Source organism: Oncorhynchus mykiss, chromosome 5 (assembly GCF_013265735.2).
Source record: "Oncorhynchus mykiss isolate Arlee chromosome 5, USDA_OmykA_1.1, whole genome shotgun sequence".
NCBI classification, from domain to species: Eukaryota; Metazoa; Chordata; class Actinopteri; order Salmoniformes; family Salmonidae; genus Oncorhynchus; species Oncorhynchus mykiss.
In genome coordinates, this window is record NC_048569.1 from 87,499,460 (window position 1) to 87,520,099 (window position 20,640).

Here is a 20,640-nt window from a genome sequence, read left to right on the forward strand (position 1 = left end):
TACAAATGTTGTTGTCCAAATTCGACCACACTCATTGACCTACGTACAAAGGCTCCTTGCTCGGCGGGTAAAACGAAAAAACGCCTCGTGCTGAAGGGAGACAGATTTTTTGCAGAGTGGGACCTCTCCCTCTTTCACTGGGCCCAAAATAAGTCTGGTTGTCCCTAGTTACCACAGCCACAAAGTCTTAAACCCTGCCTATTTCTACAATTTATCTTTTTACATTTGATTTTAAACCTAACTTCAACCACACTGCTAACCTTATACCTAACCTTAATTTAAGACCAAAAAGCGCCTTTTAGTTTTCATTCTTTTTTGGGTGACTTTGTGGAAACCGTTGTGCCTGTTCACACACACGTATCTGCCCTCTCACTGGCTAGAATGGCCCCACCTGATCTTTCCTCCTTCCTCCCGACTGCCTTAAATTTAAGACATTTTATTTTTATTGTTAGTGGCCTCTAGAGTATCTGGTCAATGTAATGGGTAATCTGTGAAGAGATGCAATGCAACCAAATATTGTTTTTAATTATTTTTTACAATTTTGTTTATGAATTTTGACCCCTTTTTCTCCCAAGAGACCACAGCCTGTCGTTTCAAATTGGAACAAATTAGTCATACTGGGCAGAACAGGCAAGGAAGTGGGCAGAGCCAAGCATAAGCTAGTGAGATCTAATTGGTGCATTCTAACAATTTGTATATTTCAGTTAAGGAACGCCTACTCTGAAGTGTGCGTGTACATTAACTTCATTTGCCTTTGCACTCCTCAACAATGCAATTTTTAAAAACTTTGGCAAAGTGTAAAGTCTACAAATAACATATTTAAATTTTGGGAACAGAACTGTATTCACATCAAAAATTTAATTGGTGAGAACATTTGCGAAATGTCGGCCAAAATTCAATCAGTTGCGATTTTTGCATGTCAATCTTGGGGCAAAAAAAAGTGGGATGCATGCCAACAAAGCCACTACACATCACTAAACAATACATGAATTGCACTATAACGGTGACAAATGGTGCCCACAAACTGTTAACGCCTACATTAAGCTGTCCCAACATCTTACAACTGCTACACCTGGCTATCAGCAGAGCCTTGTCTGGCAGCGAAACAGTACATTCATTCGGCCTCATTTACTGCTTTTAAAAAAAAAAAACAACAGCTGGTATGGCTGACTTGCTTAAAACAAATGTTGTTTCTACTGACAATTGATATGTGGCATAAGGGGACAAGCGAATAAGAGGCCATCCATAATTTCGATGAAGACACTAATGAACGAGCTAGGAAGGACGTAGTCATAACTTTGTTTAGCATTTTTTTTTTGCATCACTTGGGAAGAACAATCACAGTTGGCGGGAGGACTAAACCATATAACAGGGTAAGTATTATTAAAACCGCATTTGAAGACTATCCATATAACATATTATGGGAAGATGAAGGCTGTGTTGGACGAATATATCACCTCGTAAATTTCGTTATGTGGAACTTTCATACTTGACAGATACACTTGAGCAAATCATTGATTATGGCAATGTTGCCTCATGAGGAAGGGGACCGGACAGGGTCTGAGCCACATTCCGTTGCCAAACCTTTGTTGCAGATGAAAACATTGCAGATTAAAAAAAAGAGCCATTAATAGATGAGTCCTCGTTTAACATGTTTGTTCTACATAACTGTGAACGTTCCAAAACGTGTCCTGTTAAACGTGCCAATGTTCTACATTTACTTGGACCGGGGGTGGGAAAAGTACCCAATTGTAATACTTGCGTGAAAGTAAAGATAACATAATAGAAAATGACTGAAGTGAAAGTCACCCAGTAAAATACTACTTGAGTAAAAGTCCTAAGTATTTGGTTTTAGATATACTTAAGTATCAAAAGTGAATGTAATTGCTAAAAGTATTTATACCTAAGAACTTTATACCGCTGACCTGGACGCTGTGCCCACCTGGACGCTGTGCCCACCTGAACATGCCCAGGCAGAGCAAAATTGATTTGCTGGAGGAACAAAGATTCGCGCAACACCCAAGGTGAGGGACGGTTGAATGCTCTGGATTTTAAAACCTCTAATATATTTAAGATTAAATGGATACAAAACTATTTAAGAAATAAGGATTGCATCTGGAATATCATCCCTAATTTAATATTCCAACAAATTGGTGGTCTAGAATTCTTACTCATATGCAACTTTGATATGGCTAAAATCCCTATTAAGCTTGCAAACTTTCATAAACAAGTACTTCTAACTTGGAACCTCATGTACAAACACAATGTTTCCCCTCATAGGTATACAATCTGGAATAATCAAGACATAAAATACAAAAACAAGTCTTTGTTTTTCCAGAACTGGTTTGACAACAACATTATTTGGGTTAAACAATTATTGAATAATGATGGACAACTATATGATTATCCAGAATTTATTACAACACACAATGTTACATTCACTCCCGAGGAGTATCAAATTGTTGTTAGAGCTGTCCCTAAAGGTGCTATTCTTCTTTTAGGAGAATATAACAGTACTCCAAGTGCAACTGTTGAGGATTTTGTAGCCTCAATACAATTAGAAGGAATTGACATTTTAAACATTTAAACTATAAATGTGATAACATGTATACAAGGAAACTGTATACACAGTTAACCCACTGTTCCTAGGCCGTCATTGTAAATAAGAATTTGTTCTTAACTGACTTGCCTAGTTAAATAAAGGTTAAAAAAAAATGTAAATGTGTTCCATTTGAGCGAGTCTGACCACAAGTTATAGACCAATATGATGACACACCAAATGTGCTTGATGGAAGGCGGGAAAAGAGCAGGAATAGGCTTTTGTAGGTTACAGTCCAAGCTATGTCTTCCATTGGTGCGACTGCATCCAAAGATGATCCAATTTGAATAAACGCTTGGAGGGAAGGATGACAGTAGTGGTGATACGGAACTACATTTTTTTATATACATGTATTTTTGTATTAACCTTTATTTAACGAGGCAAGTCAGTTAATAACAAATTCTTATTTACAATGACGGCCTACCAGGGAACAGTGGGTTAACAGCCTTGTTCATGGGTTGAAAGACAGATTTGAACTTGTCAGCTCGGGTATTGGCTACCTGCCGCCCCAAAACACCGCTACATAACGTTAGCGCATTGATGTGAATCACACTGCTGCAATCTCATTTAGCTGTTTGCGCCTTACGGATTGTGGTTGTTGTGGATGGCTGTTCACAAATCTAAATGTGTATTTAAACCCAATAATGGTTGAATTCAAGAAGTTTAAACTGCCTATCAATCATTGTTTTTGAAACCAGTGGACAGCCAGTGAAAAATGCGCTCTTGCAACAGCTGCATAGTGTGGATCCAAGCCTATGGAATAAAAGTGTTTTTTTTTTATTGCTCAATCGAATTCATGCTGATACATTTTTTATCCATAGGCCTAATGGACATGCTCACACTTTTGATAGACTTAAAGGGGCAATCTGTAGACGCAACATCTATTTTAGAATTTATAAATTATATAAACAGTACCAGTCAATAGTTTGGACACACCTACTCATTCAAGGGTTTTTCTTTATTTTTAGTATTTTCTACATTGTAGAATAACAGTGAAGACATCAAAACTATGAAATAACACATGGAATCATGTAGTGACCAAACAAGTTGTCATGCCCTGACCTTAGACGTTTTATTTCTCTATTTGGTGAGGTCAGGGTGTGATGTGGGGTGGGCATTCTATGTTTTGTATTTCTTTGTGTTTGGCCGAGTGTGTTTCCCAATCAGAGGCAGCTGTCTATCGTTGTCTCTGATTGAGAATCATACTTAGGTAGCCTTTTCCCCACCTATTTTGTGGGATCTTGTTTTTGTACAGCTCTTGTAGCCTAAGGAATGGTACGTTCGTTTTGGTTTCACTTTGTTATTTTGTTGCTGGTTCTCATTTAAATAAATATGATGACCACAAATAACGCTGCGCCTTGGTCTCCTTCAAACAACTAACGTTACACAAGTGTTAAACAAATCCAAATATATTTTATATTCTGCGAAGTAGCCACCCTTAGCCTTGATGAAAGCTTTGCACACTCTTGACAAAGCATGCCATTCCCTGAGTGCAGCATCAACTCGAATCAATGAGCCCAATCAATCCTCCATGACAACAAAATCATAAACAACAGAGTAGGGCTGGCTAATAAGTCCTTAGTTTTGGGGTCATGCTCAGGTAAAACAATTTGGCTAATCTATACTTCCATATTTCCAAGTCCTATTCTTGAAGATCAAGGGGTATTACATTAATTGGAATGGCTGACTGGAATTCTGATAGACTTTGGTTTTTATTGTAGATATATAATTTAATCGTATTATTATTATATGTGGTAAAAAGCGATGGGTTAGAAGAAGCCTACATAACCAACCCATAAAGTACAATTTAATATCCATATATGGCCAGCTATGTAAACTTTAACATTGATTTTATCAATTGGTAACATACATTTTGTCTTCTTCTAATGCCTCTTAAGGGGAAAGTAATCTAAAAGTAACTGAATGTAATCAGATTACATTACTGAGTTGAGGTAATCCAAGAGTTACGTTACTGATTACAATTACAACTCGGAACTGGGAAATCTGACTTCAGTGAGTACAAGACAACTGGAAACTCAGAAACAAAACAAGCTCCGACTGGGGAAAATACATTTTGAACGGTCATCCAACTTGGAATTCCAGGTCGGGAACTCAGGCCTCTTCCTAGAGCTCCGACATAAAGATCACTGACAAAAAAAGACAACATTTCAATGTAGAAAAGGGCTACACAATGCCAGAGAACGCAATAAACCTTTCAAATGTAATGTACTAACACGCAAGGCATCTCCCCACAAGATATGAAAAATGAGCGTTTCAGGGTCTATTTTGTGTGTAAAAATGTATTTTGTATATTTCTATTTTTCTTGTTTGCACATAGAGAAATACAACATGATACTGATGTGGTGTCAAAGTCTTAAATCTTAAGAAGTTTGACGTTAAACACTGTCCTTATGCCTCATCTGTTCATGATTCGGCTTTGTTTTTTTTTTCAGAGTTCCCAGTTGTCTTGAAAGCACCCTAAATCCAGAGAATGCCAGACTTTGATGACAATATATGCCCACGAAGGACCACTGCACCACCTTCCTGTTCAAGTGAGCACAGCACAACAAGATGAGTCCAAAAATGTCTTATCAAATCAAATGTATTTATATAGCCCTTCTTACATCAGCTGATATCTCAAAGTGCTGTACAGAAACCCAGCCTAAAACCCCAAACAGCAAGCAATGCAGGTGTAGAAGCACAGTGGCTAGGAAAAACTCCCTAGAAAGGCCAAAACCTAGGAAGAAACCTAGAGAGGAACCAGGCTATGTGGGGTGGCCAGTCCTCTTCTGGCTGTGACGGGTGGAGATTATAACAGAACATGGCCAAGATGTTCAAATGTTCATAAATGACCAGCATGGTCAAATAATAATAATCACAGTAGTTGTCGAGGGTGCAGAAAGTCAGCACCTCAGGAGTAAATGTCAGTTGGCTTTTCATACCCGATCATTCAGAGTATCTCTACCGCTCTGGAGAGTTGAGAACAGCAGGTCTGGGACAGGTAGCACGTCCGGTGAACAGGTCAGGGTTCCATAGCCGCAGGCAGAACAGTTGAAACTGGAGCAGCAGCACCACTTATATGCTGCAGCTTAATTGATGTAACATGCCAGGGAGATGTGTATACTGTAGCTAAGAAAGTAATACTAAGTGTATGTTGTGTCGTAAGATGTTGGTAGCCCAAGTTTCTCACCCTAATAAATTTGGTCACCTTACCCCTCATAATTTCGCCTACTGTTCTGACTTGGTGCACATGTAGCCTATAGCCTGTTTTAGAGTTTGTCGTCTCCTTATGCCGTAGTTTGTAAATCTTAATTGTCAGTAGAAACCACATTTGTTTAAGCAAGTCAGCCATATCAGCTATGATTTTTTTAAAAGGCAGTAAATGAGGCTGAATGAACTGTTTCGCTGCCAGACAAGGCTCCGCTGATAGCCAGGTGTAGCAGTGGAACTGCTGTTGGGACAGCTTAATGTAGGCCTTAACAGTTTGTGGGCACTGTTTCTCACCGGTATAGTGCAATTAATATATTTTTTAGTGTTGTGTCTAAAAAAAATTTTTGTAAAGGACGTTGTGTATGAAGTGTCACATACCCAGAGGCCCATGGTGGACGGACATCTAATCAGCCCCTACAAACGTTATTTAGAAAATCAGACAAAGAAAGAAAGGCCAATTCAAAAGGATAAAGAACCATGTTATGTTGATTGTATTTATTGTACATGTTTTCACAGGACTCCCGTAGAACTGAAACATGTGACGCTTCCGAAAGCCAAGAACGGAAAATGGCAAGACTGAGATCAAGTTTACAGACAAGTCAACATTTTTTGTCGTCAAATGACGTGGGAGTAGCCCTGCAGTTAAATGCCTTGATTAGTTGGCAGGCAGCATTTCAGCAAAAAAAGTTGGCTCCTACTTAGATGGCAATCACCTCACTCTCTCCCAATTCGCCAGTGGATAAAGTTACTATTAAAAGTTAGAACCAAATTATCGACAGCGATGAATAGTGTGAGGCCTGGAGAAACGTATTAGACAAAATATATTTGAAATTAATACACCCCCCCCCCCCCAAAAAAAAAGATGCCAAGTAAACAGACCAGTAATACATGAAATGTATAAATAAACCATTGTGGTCTGTTAAACTAGCCATGGTGTACATTTGACAATCACCTTGTAGATTGGTAAATATTAGTTAAATAACATTTGGAAATGCAGTGCTTTATTACATGTACAGGAGAGTGGGAATTATTCACATTAAAAAGTAACTCTACTGTCCTGGTTTCAAAGCCAAACCATTTATTTTAAATCTATAACACTTCACAGCAGGGAAAGGATGAATAGAAAGTCCGTTTTACATGAAAGTTCAAACTTTATTGCTTGTGTAGTACTTTATCATCCTAGGTATGATCTTTCATAGGGCCAGTAAGTCAGACAGTATGGCCACAGACCTTTTTCACTGGAATGAGGTACTGCCATTGAACAGAACTGCACAACTTCAGGAGAAAACCAACCCAGGAAAAAGCCAAGACTAGGGGCTCTATTCAATCTGTAAAGCTGAAACAACTTCAGGAGAAAACCAACCCAGGAAAAAGCCAAGACTAGGGGCTCTATTCAATCTGTAAAGCTGAAACAACTTCAGGAGAAAACCAACCCAGGAAAAAGCCAAGACTAGGGGCTCTATTCAATCTGTAAAGCTGAAACATTAGATTCCACGATATACATTTAAAGGTCATTTCCCCATTGAGCAGATATCCGCAGCGTCTACCGTGAATGCAGGAACATTGGCGTTAAATTTAAAGCTGAACTTCTGCAATACGGATTGAATAGAGCCATGGGGTATACAATCCCTGAAGCCAAAACAACAGTCCACTTCCCCCTCTATACATATCAAATCTGAGACTAACAGCTATGCAATGTTGTACTAGCATTTTGTAAAGTGATTGTCTATCTTATTGGCTAGGTATTTCATCACTGCTTTAATTCACTTATAAAACCTTGTACAAAATGATATCAACCAAGAGAAGTAATTTAGTTTTCACGTGCAAAAGTTCTTCCACCAAGAACCAGACGGCCAGTTTCTGAATCTAACTGAAATGAAACATTATGGCCAAAACTAGTCCTCTTATTTCTGACAGACCAACAGTATGAACATTAATCAACAGACAGAAGGCATGAAGCCAGAACAGGATAAAGATGTACAAGAATAAAAATGTGCTCTTTATAAAAAAAATAATCTGAAACAAAAGAAAATTGTGTCAGGGAGAAACATTGTCCTTTCCATTCAGACCACTTCCAACACGAGGGCAGGAAAATCAAAGGACAGGTTGCTCCATGTCAGTGCGAAGGTGCATTTTTGTAGACGGCTAATGTTATATTCCCAGCACACAAAAAAAAAAGAGGATAAACTGAATATTAAAACACTTTAAAAAGGACATATACAGGTTATAAACATCACTGACAGGAGTATCAAACCCAGAAAGCCAACAAGGCTGAATCTCAAGTTGACTCGTTCTCAAAACCTCAGGAGATGTTTTCCAATGCTCTCGACACTTCCCTGTGACATCTGAGAAGATACTTCATTCACCCAAACAGAGAAGTTTCAGACCCTCCTATAGAACAGAAGATATGGGGTAGATGTGGAGCAGGTTTCTGGAGAACAGGCTCTCAGAAAGTCCTCCTCCTCAAAGAGACGCACCTCAGAGTCATCAAACAGCATCCACTTCCCTTCATACTGCAGCAGGCTGCTTAGGGCCTGCTCCGTAGCCACCCCAAACCCCTCACACCCAGCCACAGAGGCCTCCTCACCCTCCCCAGGCTCCTTCTTAACCCCTCCACTACCGCTGTGTCCCGGGGCACTGGAGGTCCGTCTGGATGATCTGGTGGTGTTGCTCTCTACCCCAGTACAGGCAGCTTTGTCTGGGTTGGTTGTCTGCTTGTTGCCCCCTAGGTCATAGCTGGACAGGCTCCTCTGACCCCCCAGAAGTCCTACCCCGTCTGAAGCCTTCTTGGAGCCCATCTTACTGGTGTTGGTGGAGTTAGCATTCACAGAACCACTCTGTCCTGCTTTACCACGGAGACTGAAGGACACTTCCCCATCGTCATAATCCAGCACCTCTTCTTTGGGTTCCGGACCCGGCACTTTCCCGCCACAGTCCTCTTCTCCCTGCTTCTCGTCCCCCTCGGGCAGGCGGACCTTGGTGTCCTTAAGGTCCATCATCCTGATGTAAGTGGTGTAGTGTCCGCTGGAGATGGTGACCCCGCTGTGCATGACCACAGCAAACAGCTGGTAGTGCTGCCCTCCGGTGGCAGTGGCTGAGGGGTGCGTGCACCACTCCTCCAGAGAGAGCTTCAGTGGGGTCTGTAGAGGGGTGTTCACCTTTGAGAGGCCGCCGTACGGGTCCATCCTGAACAACAGAGGGAGACAGTTTACACAAGCCGAGGAACGATGGAGCGGTCCCTGACTTTCCTGAGATTTGCTTACCATGTGCCGTTGTATTTATTTAGCTACTTTGCACATTCTTCCACTGCAAATCTACAATTCCAGTGTTTTACTTGCTATATTGTATTTACTTTGCCACCATGGCCTTTTTTTGCCTTACCTCCCTTATCTCACCTCATTTGCTCACATCGTATATAGACTTGTTTATACTGTATTATTGACTGTATGTTTGTTTTACTCCATGTGTAACTCTGTGTTGTTGTATGTGTCAAACTGCTTTGCTTTATCTTGGCCAGGTCGCAATTGTAAATGAGAACTTGTTCTCAACTAGCCTACCTGGTTAAATAAAGGTGAAATAAATAAAAATTAATACGGTATTACATTCATATGTTGTATCTGATTGTGTGGATTTTTATGTTGTGACAGGCTCTTAGGAAACTGTTACACTCTCTGAGGACAATAAAGCATCAATCTAGAGTAAAAGCAAAACCCAGAAGATAAACACTGAAGACTCACTCTAACCCGTTGGCTGAGAAGCACTTGAGATGGATAGTGACGACCTCTGGGGTTTTATCAAACAGGAGACTCCTCTCAGCCTCTGTGTAGTGGTGGCAGGTCTCACAGAAGTACTTGTCCTCCCCTACAATCCTCTCCACTGAGGCAAACTGGGAGATGGCCCACTTCAGAGTCTTCAGCACCGGTTTGGGATCAGGGGAGACTGGGGGGGTGGAGAGAGGGGGTTGGGGGGAGGTATTTGGAATATGAGAGGATAGACATTTGTGAGACGGCGATGTGCTTTGGCTGATCTTTGACAACTTGTTTGAGTGGTGACTGTTCATGTATGTGCCACAATGTACCAATTTGTGTATAGTACAGTCTTGCGCTGCAGAACTGGCCCATTTATACAAGAACGCAGAGTGTGTACACACACAACTCTCCTTACCCTCTGAGCTGCTGTCTGGGCTGCAGGGTTCTTCCTCCTGCACTGGGACACTGATGTCCTGGAAGTCTTCTCTCCTCTCGGTGTAACACTCACACTCCAGACAACGCGTCCTCAACACCAGACAGCCCTGGAACAGATGCTCCATCATGTCCACACCCAGGCACTCTGGACAGGAGGAGAGTCAGCGTTCAACATGATAAATAAAACAATCTAATAGTTTTGTGTATTAAGTAGGCAAGTCAGTTCAGAACAAATTCTTATTTACAATGACAGCCTACCCCGGCCAAACCCTAACGACACTGGGCCAATTGTGCACTGCCCTATGGGACTCCCAATCACCTCCAGTTGTGATACAGTCTATCATCGAACCAGGGTCTGTAGTGACGCCTCTAGCACTGAGATACAGTGCATTCAACCGCTGTGCCACTCGGGAGCCCCAAATGGCTAAAGCAAGGGTACAAATCCTATGTGGCAGACAGGACATGATCGATGACCAAGTATGTTTCCAACGGCATGATTCAACAACTATGAACTCACCTTCACTTTTAGCTTTCTCCTCCTCGGGCACTTCTGTTACCTTCTCCTGAGGGTTCCTCCCATGTTCCCCACCATCATTCTCCTGAGGTTGGCTAGGACCCGTCTCCTCCTGGTCAGGTTTGGCTGTCTCGGTCTTCCCTCCTGTGTGGCAGCTGATCCGTCCCATGCTCATGAACTTAGAGAAGATACTGGGCTGCTTCCCCGAGTGCCTCGGCCAGCACAACTTGGGCCTCTTCTTCCCCTTAACCTCCACCTCTTTAGGGGCCACCTCCACCTCTCCTTTCCCCTCCACATTACTTTCCTCCTCTCCCTCTTCTTCCTGCTTTTTCTCCCCCTCTTCTTCAGCTTTGTCTTTTGGCGCTACAGTGATGCCACCAGTAGACTTCCTCTTGGAGCGAGTGAGGGGTTTGCCATCGTTGGCTGCAACAGCAGCAGCATTCTTGGACTTGACAGATTTTGGCTTCTTCTTGGCATTGCCTGCCTCTGTATCGCTCTTCCTCTTACCACTGGTTTGGCCATCATCATCATCAAGTGATGTTTCTGAAGTTTGGGCCTGCTCTTCTGTTGAAGCCCCGTTGGTGCCCACAGGGGCAGAACTGCCTGGCTTGACCTCTATGACATCATCCTGGTCCTCCTGTTCCTTCCTGATGGTCTCAGAGGCCTCCTGGATGTATCCCAGGATGCACTGCAGCACCTCCTGGGCATCGTGCTGTAGGTAGCCTTCGTACATGGGGTTCAGCTGTCTGTAAACACACAACCATCAGTCAGTCAAATACAATACCAAACATCTTGTTCAAGGACAGTGAAACCCTGATTTGAGGAAGCTTGCTTTAAAGCTAAAATCCTGGTTTTCTGTATCATCGCACCACCTATAAACTTCCATAATATTCTGCCTATTGAATGTGACCCAGTATTGCAGGGCCTTGCTGTAGTGCTGTTGGGTCTGACCTGAGTGTGTTTAGTAGTTTGCGTGGAGGTGTGGCCAGCTCCCCATCACTGTACTTGTCAGGGTTGTGCAGATAGCTGGACTGGAGCTGCTCTACCGAGGTGATCAGACTGTGGAAACTACCCAGCAGTTCCATGTGTACTGGCACCGCCTCCTCTGGACCCTCCGTCTGCTGAGGGAGAAAGAGGGATTCCTGTTATTATAGTGTTCATATGCTCTACGTTCAAAATATTTCAACATGCTACTATAGGCAGCATTGATGACAGTGTAACTGAAGCATATGTTGACTGTAGTCTTAAAAAATGCATTGCTATATTGGAAACATCATCATAGGGAATCTAAAGTCTTGCTGGATAATAATAATCAGACACTGTTTACGAAACACACCTTTATTGAGATGTGTGCTGGTATAAATGTATGCATGATTGTGACCTTAATAATCTGGATTATAATTTGTGCATTGTAATGTTAATTGAGTATCCTGATGTGAATGATTCTCATAGGACTACGCATCATACAATGGCCAATCTAAAACAGTCATTTGTCAGTTTTAGGTAGTGGTGGGGAGTCTATCAAGAATCGACTCCTAATATTCAGTATTTTTGCAAAGGGGTAAACTAGTTGCCATAGGCTACTTCTGAGGACAAACTCTTGCATCTTTAACAGCAAAGAGAGAGCAGGCTAACGAGAGAGAGGGCACAGCCAGGCAGGCATGTCGGCCTCTAGGCAGACTTTCAGAACCCTGCAGGCATAGGCTATTACAATGCTGTATCGAGGCAATTTTTGGGCTTGCAATGTCTCGCGCAACTTCCCTAAGGTAGGCACTATCAATGAGTAGGATGAGCTATTCTACACGCAACAGGCTGTTTTTCAAAATAAAGAAAAAGAGCAGGCGAGCCAGTGAGGGACAGCATCAGCGCAGACAGACTGTTGGAACCGTGCGCATAGGCTATATCTTGGTAATCTGTATCTCGCAATGTCTTGTAAAGTCATCAAAAGTATGTATGTACGGTTATCAATGAGTATGGCTAAGCTTTTCTTCAAAGTGCCAGTGAATTGAAGTTGGACATCGTCAAATGCATCAGTTTAATTATCCTGTTCCTGGAGATACCTTCCTGAAAGTTTTTCACTCCAATCCCAGTTGTAATTAACTAGATTCATCTTAACATCCAGCTAATTATTGAAATCAGTTGCGCTAGATTAGGGTTTGAGTGAAAACCTACAAGATGGTAGCGCTCCACAAACAGGTTTGGAAAGCCCTGTCCCAGGCAATAGATTACAAAGCAGGGCATCCCTGCTAAACTTTCTGGAAAGGGCAAGTTTGCGATCTCATCCAGAAAAAGGCATCTCAAGGGTAAATACAAGACAAGATTCTCTGGTCTGATGAAACCAAGATTAAACTCTTTGGCCTGAATATCAAGCGTCACGTCTTGTTGGAAACCTGGCACCATTCCTACAGTGAAGCAAAGTGGTGGCGGCATTATGCTGTGGGGACGTTTTTCAGCGGCAGGGACTGGGATACTAGTCAGGATCAAGGGAAAGATGAACGGAGCAAAGTACAGAGATCCTTGATGAAAACCTGCTCTCGAGCACTCAGGACCTCAGACTGGGGGTGAAGGTTCACCTTCCAACAGGACAACAACCCTAAGCGCACAGCCAAGACAACACAGGAGTGGCTCTGGGACAAGTCTCTGAATGTCCTTGAGTGGTGCAGCCAGAGACCGGACTTGAACCTGAACAAACATCTCTGAAGAGACCTGAAAATAGCTGACAGAGCTTGAGGATCTGCAGAGAAGAATGGGAGAAACTCCCCAAATACAGGTGTGCCAAGCTTGTAGCGTCGTACCCAAGAAGACTCGAGGCTGTAATCGCTGCCAAAAGTGCTTCAACAAAGTACAGAGTAAAGGGTCAGTATACTTGTGATATTTTAGTTTTTTTTATTTTGAAACCAATTGCAAAAATTTCAAAAAACCTGTTTTTGGTTTGTCATTATGGGGTATTCGTGTGTAGATTGGAGGGGGAAAAAAACCATTTAAATTTTAGAATATGGATGTAACATAAAATGTGAAAAAAGTCAAGGGGTCTGAATGTTGACAGAATGCATTGTGTGGGAGTGTGTGTATGTATATATACAGTACCAGTCAAATGTTTGGACACAGCTACTCATTCAAATGTTTTTCTTTATTTTTATTATGTTCTACATAGTAGAATAATAGTGACATCAAAACTATGAAATAACACATGGACTCATGTAGTAACCAAAAAAAATGTTCAATCAAAATATTTTATATTCTTCAAAGTAGCCACCCTTGCCTTGACGACAGCTTTGCACGCTCTTGGCATTCTCTCAACCAGCTTCACCTGGAATGCTTTTCCAACAGTCTTGGAAGGAGTTCCCACATATGCTGAGCACTTGTTGGCTGCTTTTCCTTCACTCTGCCGTCCAAATAATCCAAAACCATCTCAATTGGGTTGAGGTCGGGTGATTGTGGAGGCCAGGTTATCTGATACAGCACTCCACCATTCTCCTTCTTGGTAAAATAGCCCGTACACAGCCTGGAGGTGTGTTGGGTCATTGTTCTGTTGAAGAACAAATTATTGTCCCACTAAGCGCAAACCAGATGGGATGACGTATCGCTGCAGAATGCTGTGGTAGCCATGCTGGTTATGTGCCTTGAATTCTAAATAAATCATAGACAGTGTCACCAGCAAAGCACCCCCACACCACTTCCTCCATGCGTTACGGCGGGAACCACACATGCAGAGATCATCCGTTCACCTACTTTGCGTCTCACAAAGACACGGCAGTTGGAACCAAAAATCTCACGTTTGGACTCCAGACAAAAGGACAGATTTCCACCATTCTAATGTCCATTGCTCGTGTTTCTTGGCCCAAGCAAGTCTCTTATTATTGGGGTCCTTTAGTAGTGGTTTCTTTGCAGCAATTCGACCATGAAGGCTTGATTCACAGTCTCCTCTGAACAGTTGATGTTGAGATGGGTCTGTTACTTGAACTCTGAAGCATTTATTTGGGCTGCAATTTCTGAGGCTGGTAATTCTAAATTAACTTATCCTCTGCAGCAGAGGTAACTCTGGGCCTTCCTTTCCTGTTGCAGTCCTCATGAGAGCCAGTTTCATCATTCATCATCAGCACTTGATGGTTTTTGCAACTGCACTTGAAGTTCTTGAAATTTTCCGATTGACTGACCTTCATGTCTTAAAGTAATGATGGGCTGTCGTTTCTCTTTGCTTATTGTTGGAGGAAATTATGGTTGAAATGATTAATTATGTATACATTTAAATTAGAACCATCTATTTTAATACTATTATGTTATGGTGTGAAATGTATGGGTTCTTGGTTAAGCTGTTACTGAAATTGTAAGTAAAACAAATTAATTGTCTGTACCTTGTGGGAAAGGGAGAAGGAGGGCATATCTCTTTAGACAGATTGGAATGTTTGTTTTATGAGGGGAGTAGAAGACAGTCTCCAGACCTGAAGACACTGCGCTATTGTGTGGATCGGAGAGAGTGTGAGAAACTGATGACGTCATTTTCAATTTATAACCTGTGGAAAAATGTGTATGTAACCAGTACTCTCTTGAATTAAACGCTGTTACCTGGCTTTTAAGACTGGTCTCGATCTACTTCATGCATAATTAATGAACTTACAACTCATTAATGAAATAGAAAGAGTGCGAATTTGGTTTTGGCTACAAAACATATAGGAATTTAGAATTCCACTAACACTTATTTGAGCTGCTCTTGCCATAATATGGACTTGGTCTTTTACCAAATAGGGCTGTCTTCTGTATACCACCCCTACCTTGTCAGAACACAACCGATTGGCTCAAACACATTAAGAAGGAAAGAAATTCCTCAAATTAACTTTTAACAAGGTACACCTGTTAATCGAAATGTATTCCAGGTGACTACCTCACAAAAGTGGTTGAGAGAATGCCAAGTGTGCAAAGCTGTCATCAAGGCAAAGAGTGGCTACTTTTTCCAGATGTATCCCAGTTTCAACTGTACTGGGTAGATTTCAGACAGCGTGTATGGCATTGTGTAGGCGAGTGGTTTGCTGATGTTAACGTTGTGAACAGTACCCCATAGTGGCGGGTGGGCTTATGGTATGGGCAGGCATAAGCTAAGGAGACCAAACACAATAGCATTTTATCAATGGCAATCTGAACGCACAGAGAAACCGAGACGAGATCCATAGGCCCATTGTTGTGCCATTTGTCCCCCGCCATCACCTTGTGACAGCATGACAATACGCGGCCCCATTTCGCAAGGATCTGTACAATTCCTGGAAGCTGAAAATGTCCCAGCTTTCATGGCCTGCATACTCCATGTCACCCATCGAGCATGTGATGCTCTATAATCGACGTGTACAACAGCAACAGCCATTGAAGGGGAGTGTGACAACATTCAACAATCAAAAGCCTGATTAACTCCATGCGAAGGAGAAGTGTCACGTTGCATGAGATAAATGGTGGTCACCAGATACTTACTGGTTTTCTGATTCACGGCCGTAATTAAAAAAAAAAAATTTAAGTTAACAGTACCTGTGACCAACATATGCATATCGGTATTCCCAGTCATGTGAAATCCATATATTAGGGCCGTTGAAATTGTTGCATGTTGCGTTTATTTTTGGTCGGTTTAAGTGGCTGAATTAATATGGTGACAGGGTATCATATTCTGTTAGCTTTTTGCCATGTTTGAGAAGTCAAAGCCCTTCCATGAGTTCTGTACAGCTGCCACTGCTACACTTCATATGCAAAAGTATGTGGACACCCCTTCAACTGAGTGGATTTGGCTATTTCAGCTACACCCATTGCTGACAGGTGTATAAAATCGAGCACACAGCCATGCAATCGCCATAGACAAACATTGGCAGAAGAATGAGCTTACTGAAGAACTGTGGTTCAGTCATAGAATGCCACCTTTCCAACAAGTCAGTTTGTCAAATTTCTTCCCTGCTAGAGTTTCCACAGGTCAAGTTTAAGTACTGTTATTGTGAAGTGGAAATGTATTGTAGCAACAACGGCTCAGCCGTGAAGTGGTAGGCCACACAAGCTCACAGAACGGAACAGCAGAGTACTGAGGTGCATAGTGTGTACAAATTGTCCTTGGTTGCAACACTCACTACAGTTTTAAACTGCCTCTGGAAGCAACGTCAGCACAATAACAGTTTGTCGGGAGCTTCATGAAATGGGTTTCCATGGCCGAGCAGCCGCTCAGCCTAAAATCACCATAAGCAATGCCAAGTGTCGACTGGAATGGTGTAAAGCTCGGCGCCATTGGACTCTGGAGCAGTGGAAACATGTTCTCTGGAGTGATGAATCACACTTCACCATCTGGCAGTCTGACGGAAGAATCTGGGTTTGGCGGATGCCAGGAGAAAGCTACCTGCCCCAATACATAGTGCCAACTGTCAAATTTGGTAGAGGAGGAATAATGGTCTGGGCTGTTATAAGTCCCCGCAGCAATGTTCCAACATCTAGTGGAAACCCTTACCAGAAGAGTGGAGGCTGTTATAGCAGCAAAGGGTGAACCAACCCCATATTAATGCCCATGATTTTGAAATGAGATGTTTGACAAGCAGGTGTCCACATACTTTGTAGTGGAATGTACCTGTATTTCCTTGCGTTTTTTTTCTCCTCTGTTCTCGGCCATCTGCTCCTCCCCCCTCTGAGCAGAGCAGGCAGATACACATGCTGCTCCAGAGCTAGTACTATCCTTCAAGCAAGCGTCAAAACTTTGTTCATTTGCACCGTCTCATTCGCATTTGCTTGTAAATGTCCAAACTCACCAAAAATGTCTAACTTTACAAGCCGGATTGGCAATTTTTGCTATTTGTTGATTTTTGGTTTTGCCCCCCGTATCATATTTAGCTAGCTGCCTCCATGGAAATACGCTGTTACTTGTGTTAATTTTGTAATAATTCTGGTAATAGAAGCCCAATGGGCCTTTTTGCAGGTTTTTTTTGGCACCCACTTGTGTACTAAGCCAGTAACACAGTATATTCTGGGATGAGAGAAGGACTGTATGAACATCTAGATACTGCCCAACCCTAGTTATCAGTGGTCTATTATCAAAACCTCCTAGCTTCCATCATAAGAGTCAATTAAATTGGAAAAAAACTAATCCTGTGTGAATCCTCTGGAATAACGTCTAGTAATACCTGTCCGAATAGGGCTATAACATGGCAAAGAATAGGCTTATCAACGCAGAATGCACCGCATCATCCCATGGGATCCGTCAAGCCTCCTGCACACTGCAGAAATATCACTGAAATATTTGAGTTCCTACACATCACCTTTATTCAAACAAAATAGGCCTTTTATAGGCTAAGTTGATGAGCAAATGGGCAGCATCATGGTCATGTCGGTCTTCTAAAACACAATGTCTTCCTAGTAGGACTGCAATAATGACATGGTGTGCACGTTTCCGTTTAAACATGTAGACGCCAAATCCTGAAGTCGCGCACCATTAGTTTTAGGGAGACAGACAAGGAACAGACCAACATGCTGCAAGATTTCTCAGGCATGATTGAAGTTTGGGTTTTCTTTAGAACAAGCTAATACAATTCAGTTTGTACTTTGTTGCTCTTTGGCCAATTTGTTATTTCTGTAAATATCGGGCGCCTGTTAATTCCTCACCTTTAATAAAAGCCTCACTCTGGGCAAGTAAAGTAAAGAACTGCCGTCTCCTCTTCACTGTTAAAATCCAACCGCATGGTCAACCTCATGTAACAGTTTTACCATCCGTCCCTCTCTGGGCTCGAATCAGGGACGCTCTGCACACAGACAAGAGCCACCCTCGAAGCATCGTTACCCATCGCGCCACGAAAGCCACAGCCCTTGCAGAGCAAGGGGAACAACTACTTCAAGGTCTCAGAGCGAGTGGCATCACCGATTGAAACACTATTAGCGCGCACCACCGCTAACTAGCTAGCCATTTCACATCGGTTACACTCACATTGTTGTACATAGCAAACATACCTCATCACTATTAGCAGCCTCTTCCTTTTGCTTGTCCCTTGTTTTGGACAAACTGTAGAGGTTCTTGATGCCATCTCTGAGCCCAGGACAGTAGTACAATACCTGGATTGGTGATAAAGAAAAGTTTAATTTCTAAACCATTTAGTATAATAATGTGCCTACCTATACAGTCATCAGATGTTGATGGCATGATGCAACTGTTGAGAATGAGATACCACACCTGTAGAATGCTGTTCAGGTAACAGGTGTTTCCCAGGTTATTGAGCCCAACAAAGGGCACCAGCGTCTCCTCTCCCTTGTCACTTGGGCAGATGGGAGAGGTTGGACACGGGGCAGGTCCAGGCAGTGGGATTGGCACAACCTGGTCACAGCTAGAAAATAATGGATACACATGAAAGGTTCTCAAAACCATATTCCTAAGTACATCTGAGGCTAAATGTAAAATAGTAGCCAATGTCCGTGTGTTGTGAAATCTGTGAATGTATTGTAATGTTTTAAAATTGTATAAATTGCCTTCATTTTGCTGGACCTCAGGGGAACCATAATAAATACAGTACTTTAATTTGAGTGGGCTGGCAAACAAGACGCTACCTCAAGAGGGGATTTACACAAAATGATCAATCGGATAGCCACGCCATCATGTGGGTGCTAGCAAACAGGCTAGGAATCAACAGCCAATCCAGCATTGTCTGGAAGCTTTAGTGAACTTTGATTGGTCAATAGCGTTGCATTAGAGTATTTGCATAAATATTAGTTTACCCCAACTTCGGTCTCATATTTAACTTACCTCAATTGAAATTGAACGGGACTCAGTTGTTTAATCGCCCCATCGTATTGTGGAAATGCAGTGTCAGCCTTTATTTTATCATTAGCTACCTGGTAAAAACTGTCACTCACCTTGAAGGCTCCTCAGGTTCAACTCTGACTGGTTTTGGTTCCTCTACTTGGGGTTCGGAGAAGTCCAAGGCTCGCTTCGTCTCCTTCTTCTGGAAAAACTTCAGAGAGAGTTTGCTCTTTTTGATGGGGCTCCCGAGAGCCGCGGCATCGCCCTGTAGGCCGGGCATCTTCGATCGTATTTAGTATTTGATGATACTGCCAACACAACAGCGCTCCACACTGGCAACAGAGCGAAAGTAAAACTGGGTGAATTTCGCAAGTTTATTCTCCCTCCCAGATAGTTAGCTGGCAAAAAGACACGTGATTTACGCGGATACTAACTTGTTTGTTGACTAGATAGACTACAGGACATCTGCATTCAGTTAATCTAGCTAACTAACGTTAGTTAGCTAGCTAGCTGATGGCACCAGATGCCATCTGAGATGGCTGATAAATGGATTGCCTAGCAGGCTAACTTAAGAGAACCAAGACAACAGCTGAGCTGGTTGTCAATAACGTCAAGCTAGCGAAGTAGCTATTTACCAACACATGCCGTTTACAAAATGTGGTAATATGTCATGTCTAAGTTATATCTAACTAACTACCATCCTGTTAGCGTGCCAGCTAGCTAGACATCTTGCTAAGTACGCAATGAGTGAGGGGGAAAAAAAGCAACAAGACCGGGCGGTTTCAGTTGCTAGCAAAGCCAGTTGTAACCAAAATATATCCAACCACTTTAGTTTACTCACCTTACTGAGTCATGTCGTACTTTATTTTCGATTTCTGCGATAGCTTATTCAATTACATAGTATATTTGTATAACCATTTGATAAACCACGCGATGTGAGCAGGACTTGGCGCTTTTTCCAAACGCAAAGACCCCAGCTGCACCCGCGCCTGCACGACACCATTAACATCAATTATAATAATAAAAAAAATACAATAATGTTAGAAAAACTCATTATTAATTAAAAACAAAAACTACAATCGCTGATTAAAATTTTAGAAAGTGAAAACAAAGTAATGCAACAGGCATTTTTTGAGACATGTCACCGTGGGAGAAACACGGCCATGACTAGAAGGGATCCAGTTTTTGTCAAAAGTTGTTTTTTTGTGTGTGCATTTTAGCTAACCCTAACCCGTTTTATAATCTTAACCAATATATTATAATCTGCTACATTAGTTATCCTAACCCGCTACGAAAAATCTAATCTGACGTTAATTTGACAAAAGCTGGATCTTCTCTAGCCAAGACCATGAAACGTCACCGTAGAGCAGCCATCTTTAGAGGGACAACCAAT

The 20,640-nt window shown here is 42.2% G+C and overlaps 1 protein-coding gene across 2 annotated transcripts; it reads right to left on the reverse strand.

The window, feature by feature from the left end:
- Positions 1-6,289: 6,289 nt before the first annotated feature.
- On the reverse strand, positions 6,290-20,591 carry usp1 (ubiquitin specific peptidase 1). Of its 2 annotated transcripts, none has more exons than XM_021603308.2 (9): positions 20,089-20,591; positions 19,361-19,579; positions 18,684-18,834; positions 18,464-18,565; positions 11,459-11,625; positions 10,511-11,253; positions 9,974-10,138; positions 9,547-9,748; positions 6,290-8,995 (listed from the first exon to the last, which is right to left on the reverse strand). In XM_021603308.2, exons 2-9 carry the CDS (start codon positions 19,525-19,527, stop codon positions 8,191-8,193), a joined length of 2,502 nt encoding a protein of 833 aa, XP_021458983.2. In that variant the 5' UTR covers positions 19,528-19,579; positions 20,089-20,591; the 3' UTR covers positions 6,290-8,190. The 2 variants fall into 2 exon arrangements, with proteins under 2 accessions (XP_021458983.2, XP_021458982.2); XM_021603307.2 differs by having other exon boundaries at positions 11,459-11,628; positions 20,089-20,590.
- Positions 20,592-20,640: the final 49 nt, after the last annotated feature.